The sequence below is a fragment of the Herpailurus yagouaroundi genome, unplaced genomic scaffold, assembly GCF_014898765.1.
Source record: "Herpailurus yagouaroundi ecotype Mexico unplaced genomic scaffold, PumYag 185, whole genome shotgun sequence".
Lineage (NCBI taxonomy): Eukaryota > Metazoa > Chordata > Mammalia > Carnivora > Felidae > Herpailurus > Herpailurus yagouaroundi.
Genome location: NW_024412416.1, coordinates 28,110,545 through 28,133,053, shown reverse-complemented (window position 1 = coordinate 28,133,053; position 22,509 = coordinate 28,110,545). Strand labels below are relative to the sequence as shown.

The window sequence follows — 22,509 nt, the reverse complement described above, 5'->3', positions numbered from 1 at the left end:
GCACTCCAGGCTCTGCCTCATTTTCACACAAAGGACTGCCCTGTGTCTCTTTATGTCCTTTTCTGCTTCTTTATAAGGACTTTCATTGGATTTAAGGTCCACTCTGATCCAATACAGTATTATATCAATCCTTACTTTAAGGAAGTACATCTGCAAAGAGTTTATTTTCAAATAAGGCCACATTCTGAGGTTTTGGTTGAACATGAATTTTGGGGGATACAGTTCAACCCACTGAAATGTTTGCATGAATTTGTGAATATGTCTAAGTGTGGAGAGAAGGAGTTGATGGAGTGGGAGGAGTGAGTGTGTGTGTATGTGTGAGAGTGCTTGTGAGTATGGGAGAGTTTGTCTCTGAGTGAGACTGAGTATGTGAGTGGCTACAGGTGTGAGTGTGAAGTGGGGAAGGGAATGTGTGTGAGTAGCTGGGTGTGTTTGTGAGTGTGTGTGGTAATTATGAGTGATTGTGTGTCAGTATATCAGTGACTATGAAAATGAGTATGTGGGATTGTGGTAGGGTGTGACTGTGAAAGTTGATGTGTGTGTGTGTCTGTCTGTGTGTGTGTGTGTGTGAGTGTGTGTGAGTGTAACTGAGTGCAGGCATGAACTTGTGTCTGACGGCGGTGCCTCTGGAAGCCTAGAGAGCAGGAGGGCTGGGCCCTGGCAGGCGGGCCTCTGACAGGAAAGAGTGGAAGCCCCTGGGTACCCATGAGTGGAGACCTGGAAGCCAGGAGGAGCAGACAGGGTCAGTTGCGTCCGTCAAATTGGATAAACCTCATGAAAGCCTCCTAGTCTTGTTCTATTACTGCAGACTTATTAAACTTGGATTGGAAATTTATGGTGCAGATTAAGTATAAACAAGATCATGGGAGATATTTATTATTATTATTTTTAAAGTGTATTTATTTTTGAGAGAGAGAGAGCACATGTGTGCGCACATGTGTGCACGTGAGCCAGGGAGGGGCAGAGAGAGAATCCCAAGCAGGCTCTGTGCTGTCAGCAAAGAGCCCTTTGTGGGCTCAAACTCATGAATTGTGAAATCATGACCTGAGCTGAAATCAGGAGTCAAACACTTCATCCACTGAGCCACCCAAGTGCCCTGATGATACATAACACGTGAGGTTTTAAAATATACAAGATGCACTCTAATAACTGCTGTTTGAATTGTGAATCATTTTCTTACTGCCTATAAATAATAAGTACATGAAACTCCTTAATTGGTTTGAGCTACTCATGTACTTTGAACGTTTTAAAAGTGTTGTAAAATGTTCCTTTAGTAGGGTTTTCTCTCACTGCTCTCATTTTGAATTAGTGAAATTGTAGTATATTTGTAAAGTAGACTATTATCGAACATAACACAGTAAATACATTAAAAGTGTAGATTGTGCTGACTATTTATTTCTAGAAATTTGGTGCCAAGCTGGTTTGTTTCACTGTGGCAGCTTCCCCAAACAGGCTGGTCTGCCGGGAGCAGCACCGGAGCTGGTGCACGTTGGGCTTTGTGCGGAGCATTGCACTCACGCCACACATGTGTGCTGCCCTCAGCTCCCCACAGTGGATTGCCCTGCTCATGAAGGTTGTGGAGGGACATGCACCTTTCACTGCTGCCTCACTGCAGCGACAGGTAATTGTGCTGCTGGGCTGATGCTGTTCAGTGTGAATTTTGAAACTGTGCAATCCCCTTAAGAGGTGGCATCAAGATACCAATTCTCCCAGTCATTATAATTAGGTGCCTGTACTCAATGAGTGCAGAAAAGAACTGGAACTAACCCAAAGTAGATTTTCTAGTGCAAGGGGCTGAAGTCCTTGATTATTTTAAATTGATTTTAAGTTGCTAAACTGTAGTTGACTTGCTTTTCTTTGAAGTGATAAATCCTACCAGCTTCTCTTATCTGCTTCATAGGAGTTGTAGTATAATTGTCTTCAGAAGAATTAAGCTGAAAAGAATTATTTTTTAATTAAGTGAATATCTGCATCTGTAGTGTAGCTTTTTCCAACTCCTGATAATCTATATCATTAATCAACTTGGGTGTAATTATCTGGTTGTAAAATAATGGATATCTGAATTTTCACATGATTAATTGCATTAGAGGGACAAAAAAAAAGAAAATAAAAATCTGTTATCTCTTAACGTAAACCACAGATTATGGTTTTCTTTAATGTTTGCCATTTTAAATTGCCTTTTGTCAGATCTTAGCTGTGCATTTACTGCAAGCAGTGCTTCCATCATGGGACAAGATCGAAAGGGCAAGGGACATGAAATGCCTTGTGGAAAAGCTGTTTGGTTTCTTGGGCAGCTTGCTCACCACCTGTTCTTCAGATATCCCGTTCCTCAGAGGTGGGCCTCTCTCCTTACTTGTGTCCTGGTTCAGTGAGCAGGGCACCATGTAGCTCCTCTCTCACATGTCTCTTTCAGAATCTACTCTGAGGCGGCGGAGGGCACGCCCACAGGCCTCTCTGACTGCCACTCATAGCAGCACCTTGGCAGAAGAGGTGGTGGCACTGCTCCGCACACTCCACTCCCTGGGTCAGTGGAACGGCCTCATAAACAAGTACATCAACTCTCAGCTCCACTCTGTCACCCGCAGCTGCACAGGAAAGCCACCAGAGGGGGTGGGTGCCGCGTTTTCATATCTGTTAGTTTTTCTTTGTAGAATGTTGATTTCACTCTTAATATCTTTTGAAATGACATGTATTTTGTTTAAAGATATTTTAAACCATATTGTAGTGGAAATAACTATTGAAGAAACTAGTATAAAAATGAACTTGGCTTAGTTATAAATGTGTAAGAAACAGGCAGCACCCTTGGCTGTCTTCTTCAAACTAGCTGTCTGTCTGCATTAGGCCCTGTTAGAGGATTACTTTCCTGACTCCGAAAACCCAGAGGTGGGGGGCCTCATGGCAGTCCTAGCTGTGATCGGAGGCATCGATGGTCGCCTGCGCCTGGGGGGACAAGTCATGCATGATGAGTTTGGAGAAGGCACGGTGACTCGCATCACCCCAAAGGGCAGGATCACTGTACAGTTCTCAGACATGCGGATGTGTCGCGTTTGCCCATTGAATCAGCTCAAACCAGTAGGTGAACTTGTATTCAGTTACTTGGTAATAAGGCAGAGGAGTTTTATGCTGGAACTGAGTGCTAACATTAGTGCTAGAATGAACTTGATTCTTGTAGTTCATGCACGCTGTCTAGGAAACTATGCAACTTGTGGAAAGCCATATGTCTGTCTTCCCTTGTTTGCTTTGTGTCTGTGATAAATAGGGCCTGGTCTCATGGTGTTACACAAATTACTAGTTCATGTCTTATTTTAGCCCCCAAAGACATAAAAGGGTGTAAGCAACATAGAAGGTACTGGTAATTATGTTTGTTAGTTTTAATTATCTTAAAATGTAAATTTATGAAATCTGACTTTTATTGAACAACTCAGCTTTTAAAGAAACCTAAAAGTGATTCCTTAAAAAAATGACCTTTCTTCGTAAATGCTTATTTATTGTGTTGAGTGACATGACTTATGTAGCAGCTGCTGTCATCTTAAATCTGTGAATTAAGGATGTATAGGGAAAGAGAGTCATTTATATTATTTTGATGTAATCTAAGTACAACCTGACTATATTTCTATAAAATACTGTTTTTGATTTATAAATGAATACATGCGTGTTGTAGAAAATTTGGAATGCATAGAAAATGCCTAAAGAGATAATCATCACCAGCCTGACATAATTATTATTGATAAGTTGTTAAAAAATTAATTTAGGTTATGTTTACTATACATATAAATCTCTATTTTATCTTTAATGGAATATTTTAAAATTATTTTCAGATATAAAAAGACTTACGATATGTATATTTTAGAATTAAGATTCATGGTTTGATAATTTTTAGAATGTTTCATTTGCTCATTTCATTGGATGGACTTTGAAGGTTTCTATCTTCTTGCTTTAGCTCCCTGCTGTGGCATTCAGTGTCACCAACCTCCCCTTCACAGAGCCTATGCTATCTGTCTGGGCTCAATTGGTAAACCTTGCTGGAAGCAAACTGGAAAAACACAAAGTAAAGAAGTCACCTAAACCGGGTTTTGCAGGTCAGTATATGGTACTTCTTGGTGAAACAACTACAATCTTAACTGGTATTGTTTGGACAATGTCATTTTGTGAGAGCAAGTTCCTGTGACTGTCAAAGTCTTTGGGTTTCAATGGATTGACTATTTGTTGAGTTATAGTGGACATGAAAGCTTGAATGTCCTCAGTTGGCTGTCAGGCACCACTGCAGTCATTTGTTTAGATAAGACTCCAGGGAGTGCCATGATCTTGTTGAGTTAGAGAACTGTATGTTGTGACTGTCAGACAAAATCATCCTGGAGGAGTGTTGGCAAGAAAAGGTGAAGATATTTTGTTTGTGACATAGATATCTGGTTGAAATTTTAGCAATATGGGAAACATTGATTATACTAATAATAACTGACATGGATCTAACTTTGTCAAACCATTTAATTCTCACCCTAATCCATCAAGGTAGCTGCGTGGGCAGCAGGAAAAGGGGAAGACCCAGGGGAGGTAGAGGATACTTATCCAGAAAGGCAAGTCCTTCATTATTGACAGTATTTGGCATGTCCAGCTAATTCCTACAGGGCAGGGCATTGTTTGTGCCACTTTACAGGCATGGCACTGTGGTGCAGGAGGCAGAGCACTTTCCCTAAGGCCACACAGCTGGTGAGGAGAAGAGCCCAAGCAAGGTGTGCCGTTCCTGAGTCCTTTTCTCCCACAGGACAAGTAGACCTGGAGCTGCTGAGGTGCCAGCAGTTAAAACTGTACATCCTGAAGGCGGGCCGTGCGCTGCTTTCACACCAGGACCAGCTTAGGCAGATCTTGTCTCAGCCGGCTGTTCAGGAGGTCACAGCTGCTCATACAGGTATCTTTTTAAGGAAGCTGTTATAGATATGTAAGGAATGCAGGTACTCCCATAAAAAACAGGCAAAATACATGAGCAAGTAGTCCATAAAAAGGGAAATAGAGATGGTTTTTAAATGCATGAGAAAGATGTGTAACCTGGCCAGAAATTGATGAAGTGCAAATGACAGTGTCATAATCTTATAAGACAAAAGATCCATCGTTCCATCTTTTATGCCTACCCCCAGAAGACACCTTATCACTTGACACAAAAGCAATTCTCTCACCTCCATGGCCTTCCTTTTTCAAATACACTTATACTTCTCTAGTAGACTTATCATCCTGAATATCAGACCTTACCATACAGGTCCCTGCCACAGCTCTAAGTCAGTCTTACGTTTCACCCTGGTATTCAAGGCATTCTATCACATTCAAGGATCTGATGGGAAGGGAGGGAAAACAGTAAAACAGTGGTGTCCTGCTTTGTTAAAGTGTGGCTCATGGACCAGTAGCACTGATGGCACGTAGGAGCATGTTAGACACGTAGATTCTCAGGCTACACCCCAGACCTAAGAAATCAGAGTTTGCATTTTAATAAGGCCCTAAGGTGGTTCATACATATCTAAAGTAGCACTGCTTTAACACATTGCTTGTGGGAATTTAAGTTGGTACAACCAACATTGAAGAAATGTTACACTTTAAAATACATGTGTATTAGGGGTGCTTGGGTGGCTCAGTCGGTTGAGTGTCTGACGTCGGCTCAGGTCATGATCTCGCGGTTCGTGAATTCGAGCCCCGCGTTGGGCTCTGTGCTGACAGCTCAGAGCCTGGAGCCTGCTTCAGATTCTGTGTCTCCCTCTCTCTCTGCCCCTTCCCTGCTCATACTGTGTCTCTCAAAAATGAATAAACTTAAAAAAAAAATTTTAAATACGTGTGTACACACGCACACACATCTGTATCTGTATCTCTGTATCTAGCTCTGTATCTCTCCATTGACCTGGGAGTCATCTTGTGGGAATTTATCACACGAAAAGGCATGAAGATATGTGTTTACGGATGCCTATTATGGCTTCTTTGTTGGTATTGTTTTTAGGTTGAAAACTGGAGACACTTTTATGCCCATTATTAGGTGGTGTATCCATACACTGGAATACCAGCTGACTTTATTTTCTTTAGACTTTTCTATATTTTTTCAATTTTCTGGAATAAGCTTATATTACTTTGAATAGAAAAAAAAAGCTATAAAATATTTTTTGATTATCTACTCTTAAAAAAGATGTGCTAAAGTATTATAGGGAACAAGATAGTCCTTGTTTATGACCCCAAACTCTCTGGGGTCAGAGTGAAAGGAGAAAATGAATGCAGATGGCTCTGTACAGGTTATGATGCCAGTGCACTGTGAAATGTGTAATTGTAGTTCCACAAGTGTCTTGGGGATACAGGTGGCTGAGGGCTGGGGAGGGCAGCTTCTGAGGGGTGTGGCAGACTTGAGGTGCAGCATGATGAAGAAGCTCTATTTTGGTGGAAGAGACAATAGGAGCACAGATGTATCAGTGAGTATATAGGAGAATGTTGAAGTGCTTCACTTTGCAAGGAGCTCAGGATTTATTGATGAATGTGGGGCAAAAGCTGGAGAGGTCAGCTGAATTCATGTGATAGAATGCCTTGAATACCAGGGTGAAACATAAGACTGACTTAGAGCTGTGGCAGGGACCTGTATGGTAAGGACTGATATTCAGGATGATAAGTCTACTAGAGAGGTATAAGTGTATTTGAAAAAGGAAGGCCATGGAGGTGAGAGAATTGCTTTTGTGTCAAGTGATAAGGTGTTTTCTGGGGGAAGACATAAAAGATGGAAAGGTGGTTCCAGTAGATCATAACCTGGTGGTTTTGATAATAACCTCATGGGAAACCAGTGAAAAGTCAAAGATGGCTGATGTTTCAAGCTTGAGCTACCGGGAGGACAGGAGGGAGTACCTCTGATGAAGATTAGAAAGCCTAGTGTAGTGTGCGGTTTTTTGTTTCTTAATCTTAAGAGGGTATTGTGAATTTAATTTTAATGTGCTGAGTATAAGGCAAATCTAATGAAAGTGCAGATTTATTCTGTATTAGACAGTAGGGACCTTGGAAACTATCCATAATTATAGAAGATCAGGAAACCAGAGACCAGGGAATTGGACTGACTGCTCTCTGGTCACCCTGATGAGTAGCTCTGTAGGAACTGAGTCAGGGTTACTATCTCACGGTTGGGACAGAGTAGGGGCTCCAGATAGCTCTGTAGAGTAGGGCTTGACAAATTATCATGGTTACCTGTTTTTGTAAAGTTTATGGGAACACAGCCACACCTACTTATTTACACGTCATCTTAGGCGGCTTTTACTCTTCAGTGGCAGAATTGAGTAGCTGTGACAGACCATGCAGCTGATAAGCTTGAACTGTTTACTCTCTGTCACTTCAAGAGAATGATTTTCCAACCCCTGGTCTAGAGAATTAGTTGAAGTTGTCACCAAACCAACCAGCGAACTCAAATGGTGAGTGGGCTCCAGGCAGTGGGACTCAGTGGGCCTGTGGCAAACAGGAAGTGCTAAATGCCTCACTCAAGCTGCTCAGAGATTAAAACAGACAAAAAGATGTTACCCTGACCACACAACATATCTGGAATTGGTGTCAGTTTATGGTCTGAACAAGGGTTAGCAGGAAAAGCCAAGGCTAAAAATAAAAAGGGAGTGTTCATAGAAGAGGTTTCTGAAGCAATGAGTGTGCACCAAGAAAGAGAAGGTATAAGAACTGGACAAAAGGCAGAAATTTGGGAGGTAGCTTTTTTTTTTTGGCTCTGAGGAGATAGATGAACCAATAAAGGACAGATGCCAAAAAGCAGGGAATGGAAAAATTTTTAGACTAATTTTTGATATCTGAGCCTTGAAGATTTTGATCGTCTAGTGCTCGAAGAGGTAGAGATCATACTCACTTTAACATGTTCAGTGCAGCATCTTTAATAGTAAAGGGATGTTAGGAGTTGAAAATGTGATGTCGTGCATATTTTTTTTTTTATATTCAGATGATGGAGCAGCTGCATCCCCTGACCTTGGGGACATGTCTCCTGAAGGGCCACAGCCTCCAATGATCCTCTTGCAGCAGTTACTGGCCTCGGCCACCCAGCCATCTCCAGTGAAGGCCATATTTGACAAACAGGAGCTAGAGGTATGGTAGCAGCCTCTGCAATTTTAATCTGGTACACTAAATTTGGAACAATTTTTTTCCTAGATGTGTATTTTCTTAAGGATATATTCTGAATTTTAAATAATATGCTAAAATAATTCTTATGACTAGTTAGGCTTTAACCATGTTTGTCATAGAGCATTATAATACTAGTTAGAGGGGGAATGAGTTGAAGTTTAACCTTATTTTGAATATATGTGAATTCTTTGAAAAAGTTAATGAGATTCAACATGGGTCAGATGCTCAAATATTCATGGCATGATCTTTTTCTAGGAAATAATTGTTATTGAAGGAGCCCATTAGACCTTGGAATATTGCACTGGCATGTTTGTTCCACTCACTGCAAAGGCTTTTTTGGGCATGCACTGTTGCTGCCAGGCTCTTGGTCCTTGCCCTGTCGCAGAGCACCTGTGCTGCACAGTGTAGCTTAGGGATCAGGCTGTGGGCATGTTCCCATAGAAAAGACAACATGTGATCAGGTCTAAAAGTGATGGGGACTTTCATGGCCTGCAACATGAGGGACTAGATGTTTCTAAAAATCCTTCTTTCTATGTAATATGTAAAAAACTTTGGATAAAATATCAAAGACAAAAACCAAACCTAGAGTACTCAAGTTGCCAGGCAGAATATACCCTAATAGAAATTCTTTGAGACCAGGACTGCAGGGAGTTGGATCCGAAGTGAGGAAGCAGCTGTATCAGGTTGATGGGAGGGCTGACAGTAGTCCAAGAGTGAGGTAGGAAGAAGTAGGTAGCAAGAAAGTAAGAACTGAGGTAGGAAGAAGGTGGGGTGCAAAGGGAGAAGGCAAGAAGTATTGAGCATGAGAATAGGGAGCAGTACAGTGCCTTCTTTGAACTGGCCTGAATGCCAACTACTTGCTAGGTCTAAAAACCGCTAAGATGAGGGTCAGGTTGAAGTGGCCATAGAACAGCAGGGTTTCTAGTCACTTCTAAAGATAAAAAGAGGGCATTGAAAGCAGTTGAAGAGCAAATTGGGCAGAATGCAACCTGGAATCACACTGGGAGGTACCCAGTGTTAAGAGGAAAGATGTGTAAGGAGACAAGGAAACGTAGAGTTATCCTTTAAGAATTGGGAAGGACTACCAAAGAGAGATCTTTCATTGTTTTATCTCCATTGATTTAGATGAAAATTCAACCATCATTGTTATTCTGTTTGAAGTGCCTTTTTGTCATAGACTCTGGGTCTAAAGTTCTTTCTTGTCTAGCAAGAAAGCAGGACTCAGGATTAAATTCGAGAGATGGTTAATGTCCAGGAAAAGGCAAGAGCCCTGAATAAGGGTCCTTGCCCTGTTTTTATTAGGATCAGAAGGCTTACAAACATGGTGATGGATGTGCACAAAGAGACAATGAAATTATGAACATTAACTCATGGATGTGAGGGAAAGGGGGTCTTGAAGATATTAGGGGTTTGGGTTAATACAAAACAAAATCCTGGCTCTGGAGGCGGCCAAAGGTTGTTTACAGCAGGCATGAGGCACCAACTCTGTTTATCTTAGCTAGCCTAGGGGATTAGACTGATGGAGCAAGTAACCTCAAGGTTAACAAGGCACCTTTTCTTTTGCTAATCAGTTCTCCTCTGGGCAGCTTTACCTGCAGCCCGGTGGTCTGTAGCCCTATTTACTTGTTTACCTAATTTGGTCCTTCCTTCCTGTGAAAGCAGCTTTCTGCTATAATACTAAATAGGGGGGAACTTTTGCCCTGAATCTCTAGTCTTGTTTACCTCATATACCTTTGTATTGCGGGCCTTTGCACCCCCTCTCTATTCTGGGGGCCTTAGCCTCCCTTCTCTATCCTTATTCACCTAATCTTGTTTACCCAAACTTGGGTGTGAGCATCCTATGGCTTTGTAATTCTTTATGCTTGTTAACTCATTGGTGCAAGCCCAGGGAATTTCTAAGCTTTTTCCTCACAACTTTTTTCTCCCATTCTGGCTGCATTTGATATTTTGTGATTTGTTTGTTTTTTGTTTTGTTTTCTACAGTTTGACTAAGGCATGCCAATGTATGTATGTATTTTTTCTCCCCCATCTTCTTGGGATGTGCTCAAGTTACTTGCATCTCTGGCTTGATATCCCCCCCACCCCCCGCACCAAATTTGGAAACTTGTTAACTATATTTTCCTGTCCTGTTCTTTGCTAAGACTACCATTACACATCTTTGAGATTATTAATTTGTTTCTGTGTATTTTGTAGGTCTTTTTCTCTTCATTAATAAACTTAGCTAATTTTCTGGATCTGTTTTTAGGGTCAGGCTGTTCTGCTTTGTTGGGTCTAAATCTGCTGTAAGCCATCTAAGAGAGTCTTTATATTTTCAGATCTCACGTTTCCATTTGGTTCTTATTTTATAGCTCTATAGTTCTGACAGTTCTTATCTCTTCACTCTCTATTTCTTTACTGTATATGTATGTAAAACATATTCCTGATAGTTGTGTTAAATTTCTTTTTAACACGTGGGCCAGCTGTCAGTCTGCTACTATTGGCAGTTTTTTTTCTCTTGATTATAATCAGTTATTGGTTCTGCTTCTTCACCTATATGTAGTTGTTAGTATATTCTGGATGTTTTAGTTCTTTTTTAAATGTTTACTTATTTTAGAGAGAGAGTGCATGCATGTGAGTAGGGGAGGGGCAGAGAAAGAGGGGGGGACAGAAGATTGAAGTTGGCTCCACATTGACAACAGAGACCTGATGTGGGGCTCAGACTCATGAACTGTGAGATCATGACATTAGCCGAAGTTGGCATCTTAACCAACTGAGCCACCCAGGCACCCTGTATGTTTTAGATATTACACTGTATCTGCTCAGTGTTCTGTCAACATCTTCTGGAGAACGTGAATTTTGTTCTCATAGATGGTTTAGTACCTGGCAGTTCTCCCCAATCCTGTGGAGGCTTGGTTCTAGACTTTTTATTTATTTATGTATTGTATTTATTTATTTTTAATACGAAATTTATTGTCACATTGGTTTCCATAAAGCACCCAGTGCTCATCCCAACAGGTGCCCTCCTCAATGCCCATCACCCACGTTCCCCTCCCTCCCAACCTCCATCAACTCTCAGTTTATTCTCAGTTTTTAAGAGTCTCTTATGGTTTGGCTCCCTCCCTCTCTAACTTTTTTTTTCCCCTTCCCCTCCCCCATGGTCTTCTGTTAAGTTTCTCAGGATCCACATAAGAGTGAAAACATATGTTATCTGTCTTTCTCTGTATGGCTTATTTCACTTAGCATCACACTCTCCAGTTCCATCCACGTTGCTACAAATGGCCAGATTTCACTCTTTCTCATTGCCGAGTAGTACATTGTATATGTAAACCACAAATTCTGTATCCATTCATCGGTTGATGAACATTTAGGCTCTTTCCATAATTTGGCTATTATTGAAAGTGCTGCTATTAGATACTGCTGCTATTGGGGTATTAGATAGTGCTGCTATTGGGGTACAGGTGCCCCGGTGTCTCAGCACTCCTGTATCCCTTGGGTAAATTCCTAGCAGTGCTATTGCTGGGTCATAGGGTAGATCCATTTTTCATTTTATTAAAAATTTATTTTATTTTATAAAATAAACCTCCACACTGTTTTCCAGAGCGGCTGCACCAGTTTGCCTTCCCACCAACAGTGCAAGAGGGTTCCCGTTTCTCCACATCCTCACCAGCATCTATAGTCTCCTGATTTGTTCCTTTTAGCCACTCTGACTGGCGTGAGGTGGTATCTGAGTGTGGTTTTGATTTGCATTTCCCTGATGAGGAGTGATGTTGAGCATCTTTTCATGTATCAGTTGGCTATCTGGATGTCTTCTTCAGAAAAGTGTCTCTTCATGCCTTCTGCCCATTTCTTCACTGGATTATTTGTTTTTTGGGTGTGGAGTTTGGTGAATTCTTTATAGATTTTGGATACTAGCCCTTTGTCTGATATGTCATTTGCAAATATCTTTTCCCATTCCGTCGGTTGCCTTTTAGTTTTGTTGATTGTTTCCCTTGCAGTGCAGAAGCTTTTTATCTTCATGAGGTTCCAATAGTTCATATTTGCTTTTAATTCCTTTGCCTTTGGAGATGTGTCAAGTAAGAAATTGCTGTGGCTGAGGTCAGAGAGGTATTTTCCTGCTTTCTCCTCGAGGGTTTTGATGCTTTCCTGTCTCACATTCAGGTCCTTCATCTATTTTGAGTTTATTTTTGAGAATGGTGTAAGAAAGTGGTCTACTTTCATCCTTCTGCATGTTGCTGTCCAGTTCTCCCAGCACCATTTGTTAAAGAGACTGTCTTTTTTCCATTGGATGTTCTTTCCTGCTTTGTCAAAGATTAGTTGGCCATACTTTTGTGGGTCCAATTCTGGAGTCTCTATTCTATTCCATTGGTCTGTGTGTCTGTTTTTGTGCCAATACCATGCTGTCTTGATGACTGCAGCTTTGTAGTAGAAAGTCTGGGATTGTGATGCCTCCTGCTTTGGTCTTCTTCTTGAAAATTACTTTGGCTATTCAGGGTCTTTTGTGGTTCCATACAAATTTTAGGATTGCTTGTTCCAGCTTCGAGCAGAATGCTGGTGCAATTTTGATTGGGATTGCATTGAATGTGTAGATAGCTTTGGGTAGTATTGACATTTTAGCAATATTTATTCTTCCGATCCATGAGCAGGGAATGTTTTTCCATTTCTTTGTATCTTCTTTTTTTTTTTTTTTTTTTTTAATTTATTTATTTTTGGGACAGAGAGAGACAGAGCATGAACGGGGGAGGGTCAGAGAGAGGGAGACACAGAATCGGAAACAGGCTCCAGGCTCCGAGCCATCAGCCCAGAGCCTGACGTGGGGCTCGAACTCACGGACCGCAAGATAATGACCTGGCTGAAGTCGGACGCTTAACCGACTGCGCCACCCAGGCGCCCCTCTTTGTATCTTCTTCAATTTCCTTCATAAGCTTTCTATAGTTGTCAGCATACAGATCTTTTACGTCTTTGGTTAGGCTTATTTCTAGGTATTTTATGACTCTTGGTGCAATTGTGAATGGGGTCAGTTTCTTTATTTGTCTTTCTGTTGCTTCATTATTAGTGTATAAGAATGCAGCTGATTTCTGTACATTAATTTTGCATCCTGTGACTTTGCTGAATTCATGTATCAGTTCTAGGAGACTTTTGGTGGAGTCTGTCGGGTTTTCCATGTATAATATCATGTCATCTGCAAAAAGTGAAAGCTTGACTTCATCTTTGCCAATTTTGATGCCTTTGATTTCCTTTTGTTGTCTGATTGCTGATGCTAGGACTTCCAACACTATGTGAAACAGCAGCGGTGAGAGTGGACATCCCTGTCGTGTTCCTGATCTCAGGGGGAAAGCTGTCAGTTTTTCCCCATTGAGGATGATATTAGCTGTGGGCTTTTCATAAAGTCTAGTTTGTCTGATATAAGTATGGCCACTCCAGCTTTCTTTTGACTTCCAGTAGCATGATAGATAGTTCTCCATTCCCTCACTTTCAATCTGAAGGTGTCCTCAGGTCTAAAATGAGTCTCTTGTAGACAGAAAATAGATGGGTCTTGTTTCATTATCCATTCTGATACCCTATGTCTTTTGGTTGGAGCATTTAGTCCATTTACATTCAGTGTTATTATTGAAAGATATGGGTTTAGAGTCAATGTGATGTGTGTAGGTTTCATGCTTGCAGTGATGTCTCTGGTACTTTGCGGTCCTTGCAACATTTCACTCACAGAATCCCCCTTAGGATCTCTTGTAGGGCTGGTTTAGTGGTGATGAATTCCTTCAGTTTGTTTGTTTGGGAAAACCTTTATCTGTCCTTCTATTCTGAATGACAGACTTGCTGGATAAAGGATTCTTGGCTGCATATTTTTTCTGTTCATCACATTGAAGACTTCCTGCCATTCCTTTCTGGCCTGCCAAGTTTCAGTAGATAGGTCTGCTACTACCCTTATCTGTCTACCTTTGTCTTAGGGCCTGTTTATCCCTACCTGCTTTCAGAATTCTCTCTTTATCCTTGTATTTTGCCAGTTTCACTATGATATGTGGTGCAGAAGGTGGATTCAAATCACGTCTGAAGGGAGTTCTCTGTGCCTCTTGGATTTCAATGCCTTTTTCCTTCCCCAGATCAGGGAAGTTCTCAGCTACGATTTGCTCAAGTATACCTTCAGCCCCCTTCTCTCTTCTAGAATTCCTATGATACGGATATTGTTCTTTTTGATTGTATCACTTAGTTCTCTAATTCTGCCCTCATACTCCTGGATTTTTTTATCTCTTTTTCTCAGCTTCCTCTTTTTCCGTAATTTTATCTTCTAATTTACCTATTCTCTCCTCTGCCTCTTGAATCTGTGCTCTGGCCGCCTCCGTTTTATTTTGCATCTCATTTATAGCATTTTTTAGTTCCTCATGACTATTTCTTAGTCCCTTGATCTCTATAGCAATAGATTCTCTGCTGTCCTCTATGTTTTTTTTTCAAGTCCAGTGAGTAATTTTATGACTATTATTCTAAATTTTTGTTCACTTATGTTGCTTAAATTCGTTTTGATCAATTCATTATTTGTCGCTACTTCCTGGAATTTCTTTTGAGGAAAATTCTTCTGTTTTGTCATTTTTGGTAGTTTTCTGTCCCTTATGTATTTTAAAGCTTGTGTGTTCTGCCCCTGCAAGCACTGCTGTATTAAAGGAGGGTCATACACTGTCCAGGGCCTGGCCCTTCAGGAGGTGCTTTTTCAGAGATTGTTACTTGCTCTGTGTTGTTGTGACTTTGGTTATATTATTACTATGAGTAAATATTTACGAGTAAAAAAACCTTCCACCAGGTGTGCTTTGAATTTTTCCTTGGAGTAACCCTGTGAAGGAAAACAGACAAACTGGAGACAAAAACATGCAAACACACAAACAAATAAAAGCAAAAACCTAAAGTCTAAAAACAAAAAACCGCAAAACACCTACCACAAGTAAAGAAGAAGGTGAAAGCGGTGATGATGGAAGAGCACATACAAAGAGAGAAATGACTGGAGCTGGAGAGGGGGGCAGAGAAAAAAATAAACATTGATAGGCAGAGAGACTAAAAGGCCTAATCCAGAGAGAGAGAAAGGAAATAAAGAAGACGGCAGAGAAAATTAATGAAGATAAAATTACCCAGACAGAGAAACTATATGGCTTGATTATTCCAGGGAGAGAGAAAGGAGTGTGAAGAAGGAGCTGTAGAACTTGTATCAAGACAATGGATTCAATATGTCTTTTTAGACAGACCAATAACCAGAGTAACCAGCCTAGGGGAAGGAAGAGATAAGGAGGAGAAATGGGGCAGGGGGGGAGGATATATCTACATATCCAGAATTGACCTATAGTTAATCCTGGCAATGCTGCATCGCTTGTAGGTAGTAGTTATCTTCAGGGTCTGTGCCACTCCGGTGGATATGCAGTTACCCAGTGCAAGGGGGCATGGTTTGGCGTTTTTCTGGACCAACTTCCACTATGGGCCTGGGAGTGATCTCTGAGGCGCCACCTTGGTGGTGGCAGTGGTGGTGGTGGTGGTGGTGGGATGGAGGGGTGGGGGGCAGAGGGTGGGGGGGGGGGGGGAATGGTGATTCCCCAGTCTCTTCTTCACGGAGCTGGAGCTAGACCTGGTGGACTCAGTTTGAGTCATCCTCACTGTGCCGTGGGCACAGATGGGGCGGGCCTTCTCTCTCTGCCAACTCCCCTGACCCTGCGGTTGGCTAGGATTCAAAGTCTTGCTCCGTGGTTCTGATGCTGGGGAAGCGCCTTTCAGTGCAGGATATGTGGTCCCGGCTGGCTTTGTCTGTGCCGCAGCATTTCAGGGAGGATCTCCTTCTCCTACAGAGGAGCTCCTGGGGTGGCACAGGAAGGCAGGCTTTGTTTTTTCCCACAGCACTCCAGGGGAACAGTGGGCTTACCCTCCTGTAGACAGCCCTCCACCCAGCCACCGTACCCGGAGGTGGCTGACACAGGCAGGTTCTGTGCTATTGCGCAGCCCTCCAAGGAGGGAACCTCTTTCTCCAGCTGCAGACTGAGTCTCTGACCTACCACCGCACCCAGGCCTGGTTTCTCTACTCCCCAGGTGTGCGAACAGGGAGCTGGCCCAGTCCAAAGAAAGCCCCCCAGTTAGAGATCAGATGCCTCTCAGTCTCATTCCAAGGTCTTTCTCTTGTCCAGATACAGTCCTGCACTTCCCTTGCCACTCTTTCTCTTCCCTTTGTCTCTTGCAGAAGGGAGTGTCTCCCCTCCATGCCCATGTGGCCTTTTTTATCTCTCCCAGTCCACCTTTTTTCCAGTTTTCCCATTTTCTTCCTAGTAGATTCAGTCTCTTTTCTTCCCAGGCTCTGGTGTTCAAAGTCTTTGGCTTCTACACTTCTTTGTTTGAGAGATGCAGGACGTATGGATTCCCCCTACTTCTCCACCATGTTGGCTGCCCATGTGGTGGCTAATGGCCAACCACCAGTGGTGGTTGATTTTTGTTTTGCTCTTAGTCTTGGTTTCTGTATTTGAATACTGCAGGATTTAGAATCATTTCCGAGGCTTCAGTGGAAACCTTTACAGCTTGACCAACTCCATCTAACTTGGTTGGACTGGGACCTCAGACTGTCTCCCTAATATTGCACAGGTATAGAATCCCTCTAGCCTTCCAGCAGTTCCTTTATGCTGGGTTCTTCAGAGTCTCACAAATGCTCAGTTTTGGAATCAGCCAAGAGTTTGGGATAGTTTGTATGCACATTTTGTGATTTCTTCCTCACTTCTGACTGCTTTGGCAGGACTGAATTCCAGTTTCTGACTGCAGTCTAATAACACTGCCTGGTCAGCTTGCCTTCTGGCTTCCTTTGTGGTCAAGGGTTGTATCTGTTTCAGTTTTGATTGCTTTGGCTGTTCTCCAGAACCTTCAAACTGTTTTTAAAAATATTTTGTTCAGGGTTCATAGTTATTATCAGTAGAGGTTTAGCCCAGTTCACCCTAACTCCTCATTATCAGAACCAGAACTCTAAACTCAGTCTGGTTCTGAATTGTAAGCTTTTAGGATGAAGACCATCACTTGTGAGTTATTCACACTTCACAGCAAAACCCTAGGTTTTTGACACTACCTAGGCACTGGAAGGCTTAATGGAGTCCTCTTTATTTCTTCCACCCTGTTTCTTCTTATTCCTTCCTCAGATGCTCAGTTCAAAAACAATAGCAAGTCTTAGACCATATGAAAGTAATTGGAGATGAAGAGCAGAGTGTTGCAAGTAGTTCAGTGAAAGGATTGTGTGTACTGGGAGTAGGGATTCCTAATGATAACCTCAATAATGCATATATTCGTTGATTGTAATTTATTTCCCAATATTTTTTATTTCCTTTATTTTTTTTATACCATATTTAACTCGCAGAGTGGTTCTTTTACCCTTGAATCACTGAGAGTTGATTTGATGGTACATGAGAGAATTCCATGTCGTCTCTGACTTGTTTTACAGAAGAAGAGAGCAGGAGACCGGACCCTGCCTCCTGGGGCATGGGGAGGGGGTGAGGGACTCCTTCTTTCTCATCTGTCCCCTCTCAGTCTGCATTTAACTTGCTCAACTTGTTTCCTACTCAGAGCGGCTATGAAGTTTTCTTTAATGGGCACTGATAACTGGCTAATTTCCTGGGCTCTGTGTGTGTTGCAGCAGGAGTTGTTTGACCATCACATCTTTCCTCTGCATTAAACTATGAAAGTTGTCTTTGTTGTTTGTTGTTAACATGTTTTATCCATTCATTTAAAAATAACACATGTAAATCTGAATTTTCTGTTCTTCTGTACTACATTTCATAGTAGAAGTTTGTAATTTCCATTTTCATAGACTGCTTAAGTCTTTTGACTTTTCTAAACCTCCCAGCTTCACTCTCATTTGTCCAGGCTGCAGCACTGGCCGTATGTCAGTGTTTGGCTGTGGAGTCCACTCACCCGTCAAGCCCTGTGTTTGAAGACTGCAGCTCCAGTGAGGCCACAACACCTGTTCCTGTACAGCATGTTCGCCCTGTCAGAGCAAAGAAGCGCAAACAGTCACCTGCTCCTGCTCTGCCTATTGTGGTTCAACTCATGGAAATGGGATTTCCTAGAAGGAACATAGAGTTTGCACTGAAGTCACTCACTGGTGCCTCAGGGAATGCTGCTGGCTTGCCAGGTATTTTGTTTTCCTTGTGGGTGTTTCACTTAATTTGCCCACACATTTGTTTGTGGGTTTATCTTGAGATGCTAACATCAGATGCCTATGGGCAGGTGGGTGCTGTGGATCCTCACTCAGGGTGCACTGTGTGTACTTGCTTGTAGGTGTGGAGGCCTTGGTTGGGTGGCTGCTGGACCATGCTGATGTGCAGGTCACAGATCTTTCGGATGCAGACACAGGGTCTGAGGAGTGTTCAGATGAGGAGGTGGTGGAAGATATGGACGATGCAGCCTACGCTGTGGTTAGTGCCTCCTGTGTGGTTGCCCATCTGCCTGTGTCTACCTGTCCTGTGCTTTGGGTTTCCTGTATGCTGTTCCATGAGGTCTCTCTGCAGTTTTGCCAGGCACACAGTAAAGCTAAGTGCTAATTGTTTTTTTGTGCCTTAATTACTTGAGCTGTAAAACAGACCCTTGTTCAACATCTAATGGTATTGGGTAGCCAACACCCATTTTTGTGTCATATAAAAAGCATGTTTTATATGACACAGTGACTTCTGATTTCAGTAAATTGTTTCATGAGATTCATTTGGAAATGTCTTAGAAATTTTCTACACTTTTAGCTTTTGATATTCATTCTGTTTACCATATTGTGTCTTTTAGAATGAAGAATTTTATAGTGAAAATACATATAATATTTCATATTTTATTTTTTGATATTAAAGATTTCACATACTTCAAGTAGGCTTATCTGGCTCACAATTTTTAAAAAATGTATTTATCTTTTGTAGTCTACTGGTGCTGTTGTAACAGAGAGCCAGACGTACAAAAAACGAGCTGATTTCTTGAGTAATGATGATTATGCTGTCTATGTGAGAGAGAATATTCAGGTGAGTAAATGTCTTAGGCTGGAACCTTGTTCAGATTTTCAGTGAGCAGAGGCCTGGCGAAGGAGGGTACAGAACCCAGCAGGGAGGCTGTTGTGACTGGAGCAGAGGACAGAGGAAGAGAAGATGAGCAAGGGGTGCCAAAGCTAGAGAGCCATGGCACAAAGACCTGTGCTTCTCAATTATTCCCATTTTGGACATTTTAAAAAACCTATTTCTGCTTGTTTTTCTTATATCATTCTTACTCCCATCTAATTTTTAAAATCTAGTTAGGCTTTTTATGTAGTCCTTTATGTATCTTAAATCTTTTCTTTAGTTGTTTTAATTCTTTTGTTCTAGTTAGTATACTTTAGAGAAAATCCCAGAAATCATCTCATTTAATCTGTAAATCTGTTAATATGCATTCCTAACACAAAAAAGATTTTGTTTTTGTTTTGTTTTTGTTTTTGTTTTTGTTTTTGTTTTTGTTTTGGTGAGCTCTACACCCAGCATGGGGCCTGAACTCACGACCCTGAGATAAAGAATTCCATGCTCTACTAACTGAGCCAGCCAGGTGTCCTGATAAAGGATTTGTTTATAACAACAACATTACTGTTACCTAACATTAGCTAAGAAAATAAGCAATAATTCTATAATATCATCTCATATCCAGTGCTTACTCAGATTTTCCCACTTTTCTCAGAAATTGCTTTTTGAAACAGTAACATTTTTGAATTTGGATACAAACAGGGTCATACACCTGACATTTGGATGATGTTTCTCTGAAGTGTCTTTTAACCTGGAACAGTTTTCCCCTCCCATTTTTTTTTTCTCCTTTCCATGTCATTTATTTGTGGCTTCTTCCTCCCTCTTCTGCATCTCCTGTTAAATCAGAATAAGGGCTGGTGGGGCTGGGGAGCTGTTGGACTCAGGCAGTGTCTTAGGCACGAATGCATCATCTGGACCAAAATGCAGTGTTGCTGGTTAGGTCTTGTTAGTCTATTCCATCTGCTAATAAGTTCTCTATTGTTCACTTTTGCACTTTGATATCCATTTGTGTTACCACCTAGCCTTTTTATGAGGGGTTGCATAATAGTGATTTTCTAACTGTGTCATGCCTTTCAAATTTATTAGCTGGAGTTTATTCTTTGAAGAATGCTTTTTAAATCAATTCTAGTTACTCTTTATAATACAGTTATATAGGAAAGTAAGAATAAGTGCTTGCTTTTTTTTTTGTTTTTAGTTTTTTGTTTTTGTTTTTGCTTTATCAATTTTCAGAATGGTGAATTGGTGCCATGGAACTTACACAGGTGACCAAAAGAACCTTTGCTTATTATCATTGTGATAAATTTATTGACTGATATGGATTTGATGTGTTTCAACCATTATTCCTATTGATTAAATTGTTCTTTTGAGTGAACACATTAATCTTTGAGCACTCCCTTGTTTTATGGCACAAGTTGATCCATGCTCATCTTGTGTATTTCCTGCTCCAGACATTGAGCCAGCAAGTTTTCTAAAGAGCCCTGGTTCCACTTAGTGTAAAATGATTTTGAGAGTACACTCAGTGCTAGAAGAAATCCTTTCTTAGATAATGCTATGTATAATTGTTCATCTATACATTGGACTGAATTTTTAATTTAATTTTAATCTTAGGTGGGAATGATGGTTAGATGCTGTCGAACATATGAAGAAGTGTGTGAAGGAGACGTGGGCAAAGTTATCAAATTGGATAGAGATGGATTACATGACCTTAATGTGCAGTGTGATTGGCAGCAGAAAGGAGGCACTTACTGGGTTAGGTATATTCATGTGGAACTTATAGGTGAGCACATTTTTAAGTGAGTTGTTACACTTTTTTCTTAATTAGTGACAGAGTTCCCAGGAATGAATACTAATTATAGTTCACTTATTGTAATTTCTAGGCTATCCTCCACCAAGTTCTCCTTCTCACATAAAGATTGGTGATAAAGTTCGTGTCAAAGCCTCAGTCACCACACCAAAATACAAGTGGGGATCTGTGACTCATCAAAGTGTGGGGGTTGTAAAAGGTAATATTATCCAGGCAACAAAATTCCAGATGTTAACTTTTCATCAGCTAATATGATAAAGTCATTTTTTTTTTCATTCAGGGGCAAGAAAAACAAGTATGAAGATAGCTTATAGTGTTTTTTTGCTTGTCAGTGTTCTCTAGACCAGGAACTCACATATAGTTGAACAGAGTCAGGTTTATTAACTCATTGCCACTTGTGAAGATGCATACCCCAGAAAATGGGGTGTCTCCATAGGTGGGTATAGCAAAGGATTAATGGGGTTTGTGTTGGATACTTTGGGAAAAGTTTAAAGGAGTAGGGTTATTCTAAGAATGGGTGTCTTAATAATTATTATCTATATGTCAGAAAGAATGGAGCTAGGATGAAGTTAATGATTGGCAAGGAAGCAGTTGTTCATATTAACCAGGATTGGAGGTTAGGGGAGGGTGTCTGGTTGTGTTTGTGGTTTGGGTTAGATTTGAACTTGATCAGACATGATTAAAGAGCAGTTTTGGTTTTGTCTTGATTCATCACAGTCACAGGGTAATCTTATTTGATGTTGGTGTTCTGTAAACTTGTTCTGTCATTCTGCCAAATGGCCTATATGTGAATGTTTGGCCAACCCCCTCAATTGGGGACTGTTTCTGTCTCTCTCTCTCTGCTATATAAAAATTTAAGACTAAATTTAAGAAAAGGAAAAGTGCAAATGATGGGATTTAGGGACTGGAAATACAAAATTCTTTTCAGTTTATGTTTAAATGTGATATTATAGAGATTTCAAACTAATCAGTGTACTTTAAAAGGTATACTATGTCCATTTGAACAATTACATGAGAAGTAATTAAAAATGCATGTGGTTTTATTTTATCTTTAAACTCTTTTAATGGCATAAAGAGATCCTGTTTTGTTTTGTGTGAACCTTCTATAATACTCACTGTCAAATACCTTAGATTAGAAATGGCCATAATGGTGGCGCTTGTCTAGTGCATGGGAGTGTTAGAATGTCTCAGGTTACATGAGAACAAATGGTTTATTTAACATTTTACTTTAGTTTAACATTTTTCTTCAGTTAACAGGTTCTTAAAAGCTTTATGAATCAAAACAGATTTATTAACATAAGTTTTTATTATTACAGCATATTTGACATATGATGTTATATTAGTTTCAGGTGCACAACATAGTGATTCAACATTTCATTATATTATACAGTGCTCATCACAATGAATGTAGTTACCACCTATCACCATACAATGTTATCACAATATTACTGACTATATTCCCTATGTTTCATCTCTGTAACTTTTTTATTTTGTAAGTGGAGGTCTGTACTTCTATTTTAATTTAATTTATGTTTTAAATTTACATCCAAGTTAGTTAGCATGTAGTGCAGCAATGATTTCAGG

At 40.8% G+C, this 22,509-nt stretch overlaps 1 protein-coding gene across 1 annotated transcript in view; it reads left to right on the top strand.

Annotated features, from left to right (window-relative positions):
• HERC2 (HECT and RLD domain containing E3 ubiquitin protein ligase 2) overlaps positions 1 to 22,509 on the top strand; it is a 262,633-nt gene that overhangs the window by 151,845 nt on the left and 88,279 nt on the right. Inside the window, exons 29-40 of the mRNA XM_040493913.1 lie at positions 1,440 to 1,621; positions 2,188 to 2,335; positions 2,414 to 2,610; positions 2,842 to 3,072; positions 3,941 to 4,079; positions 4,763 to 4,906; positions 7,943 to 8,085; positions 17,962 to 18,229; positions 18,376 to 18,512; positions 18,999 to 19,097; positions 20,730 to 20,898; positions 20,999 to 21,170. Of these exons, the coding sequence (XP_040349847.1) occupies positions 1,440 to 1,621; positions 2,188 to 2,335; positions 2,414 to 2,610; positions 2,842 to 3,072; positions 3,941 to 4,079; positions 4,763 to 4,906; positions 7,943 to 8,085; positions 17,962 to 18,229; positions 18,376 to 18,512; positions 18,999 to 19,097; positions 20,730 to 20,898; positions 20,999 to 21,170 (2,029 nt within the window). The remainder of the gene's footprint in view (positions 1 to 1,439; positions 1,622 to 2,187; positions 2,336 to 2,413; positions 2,611 to 2,841; positions 3,073 to 3,940; positions 4,080 to 4,762; positions 4,907 to 7,942; positions 8,086 to 17,961; positions 18,230 to 18,375; positions 18,513 to 18,998; positions 19,098 to 20,729; positions 20,899 to 20,998; positions 21,171 to 22,509) is intronic.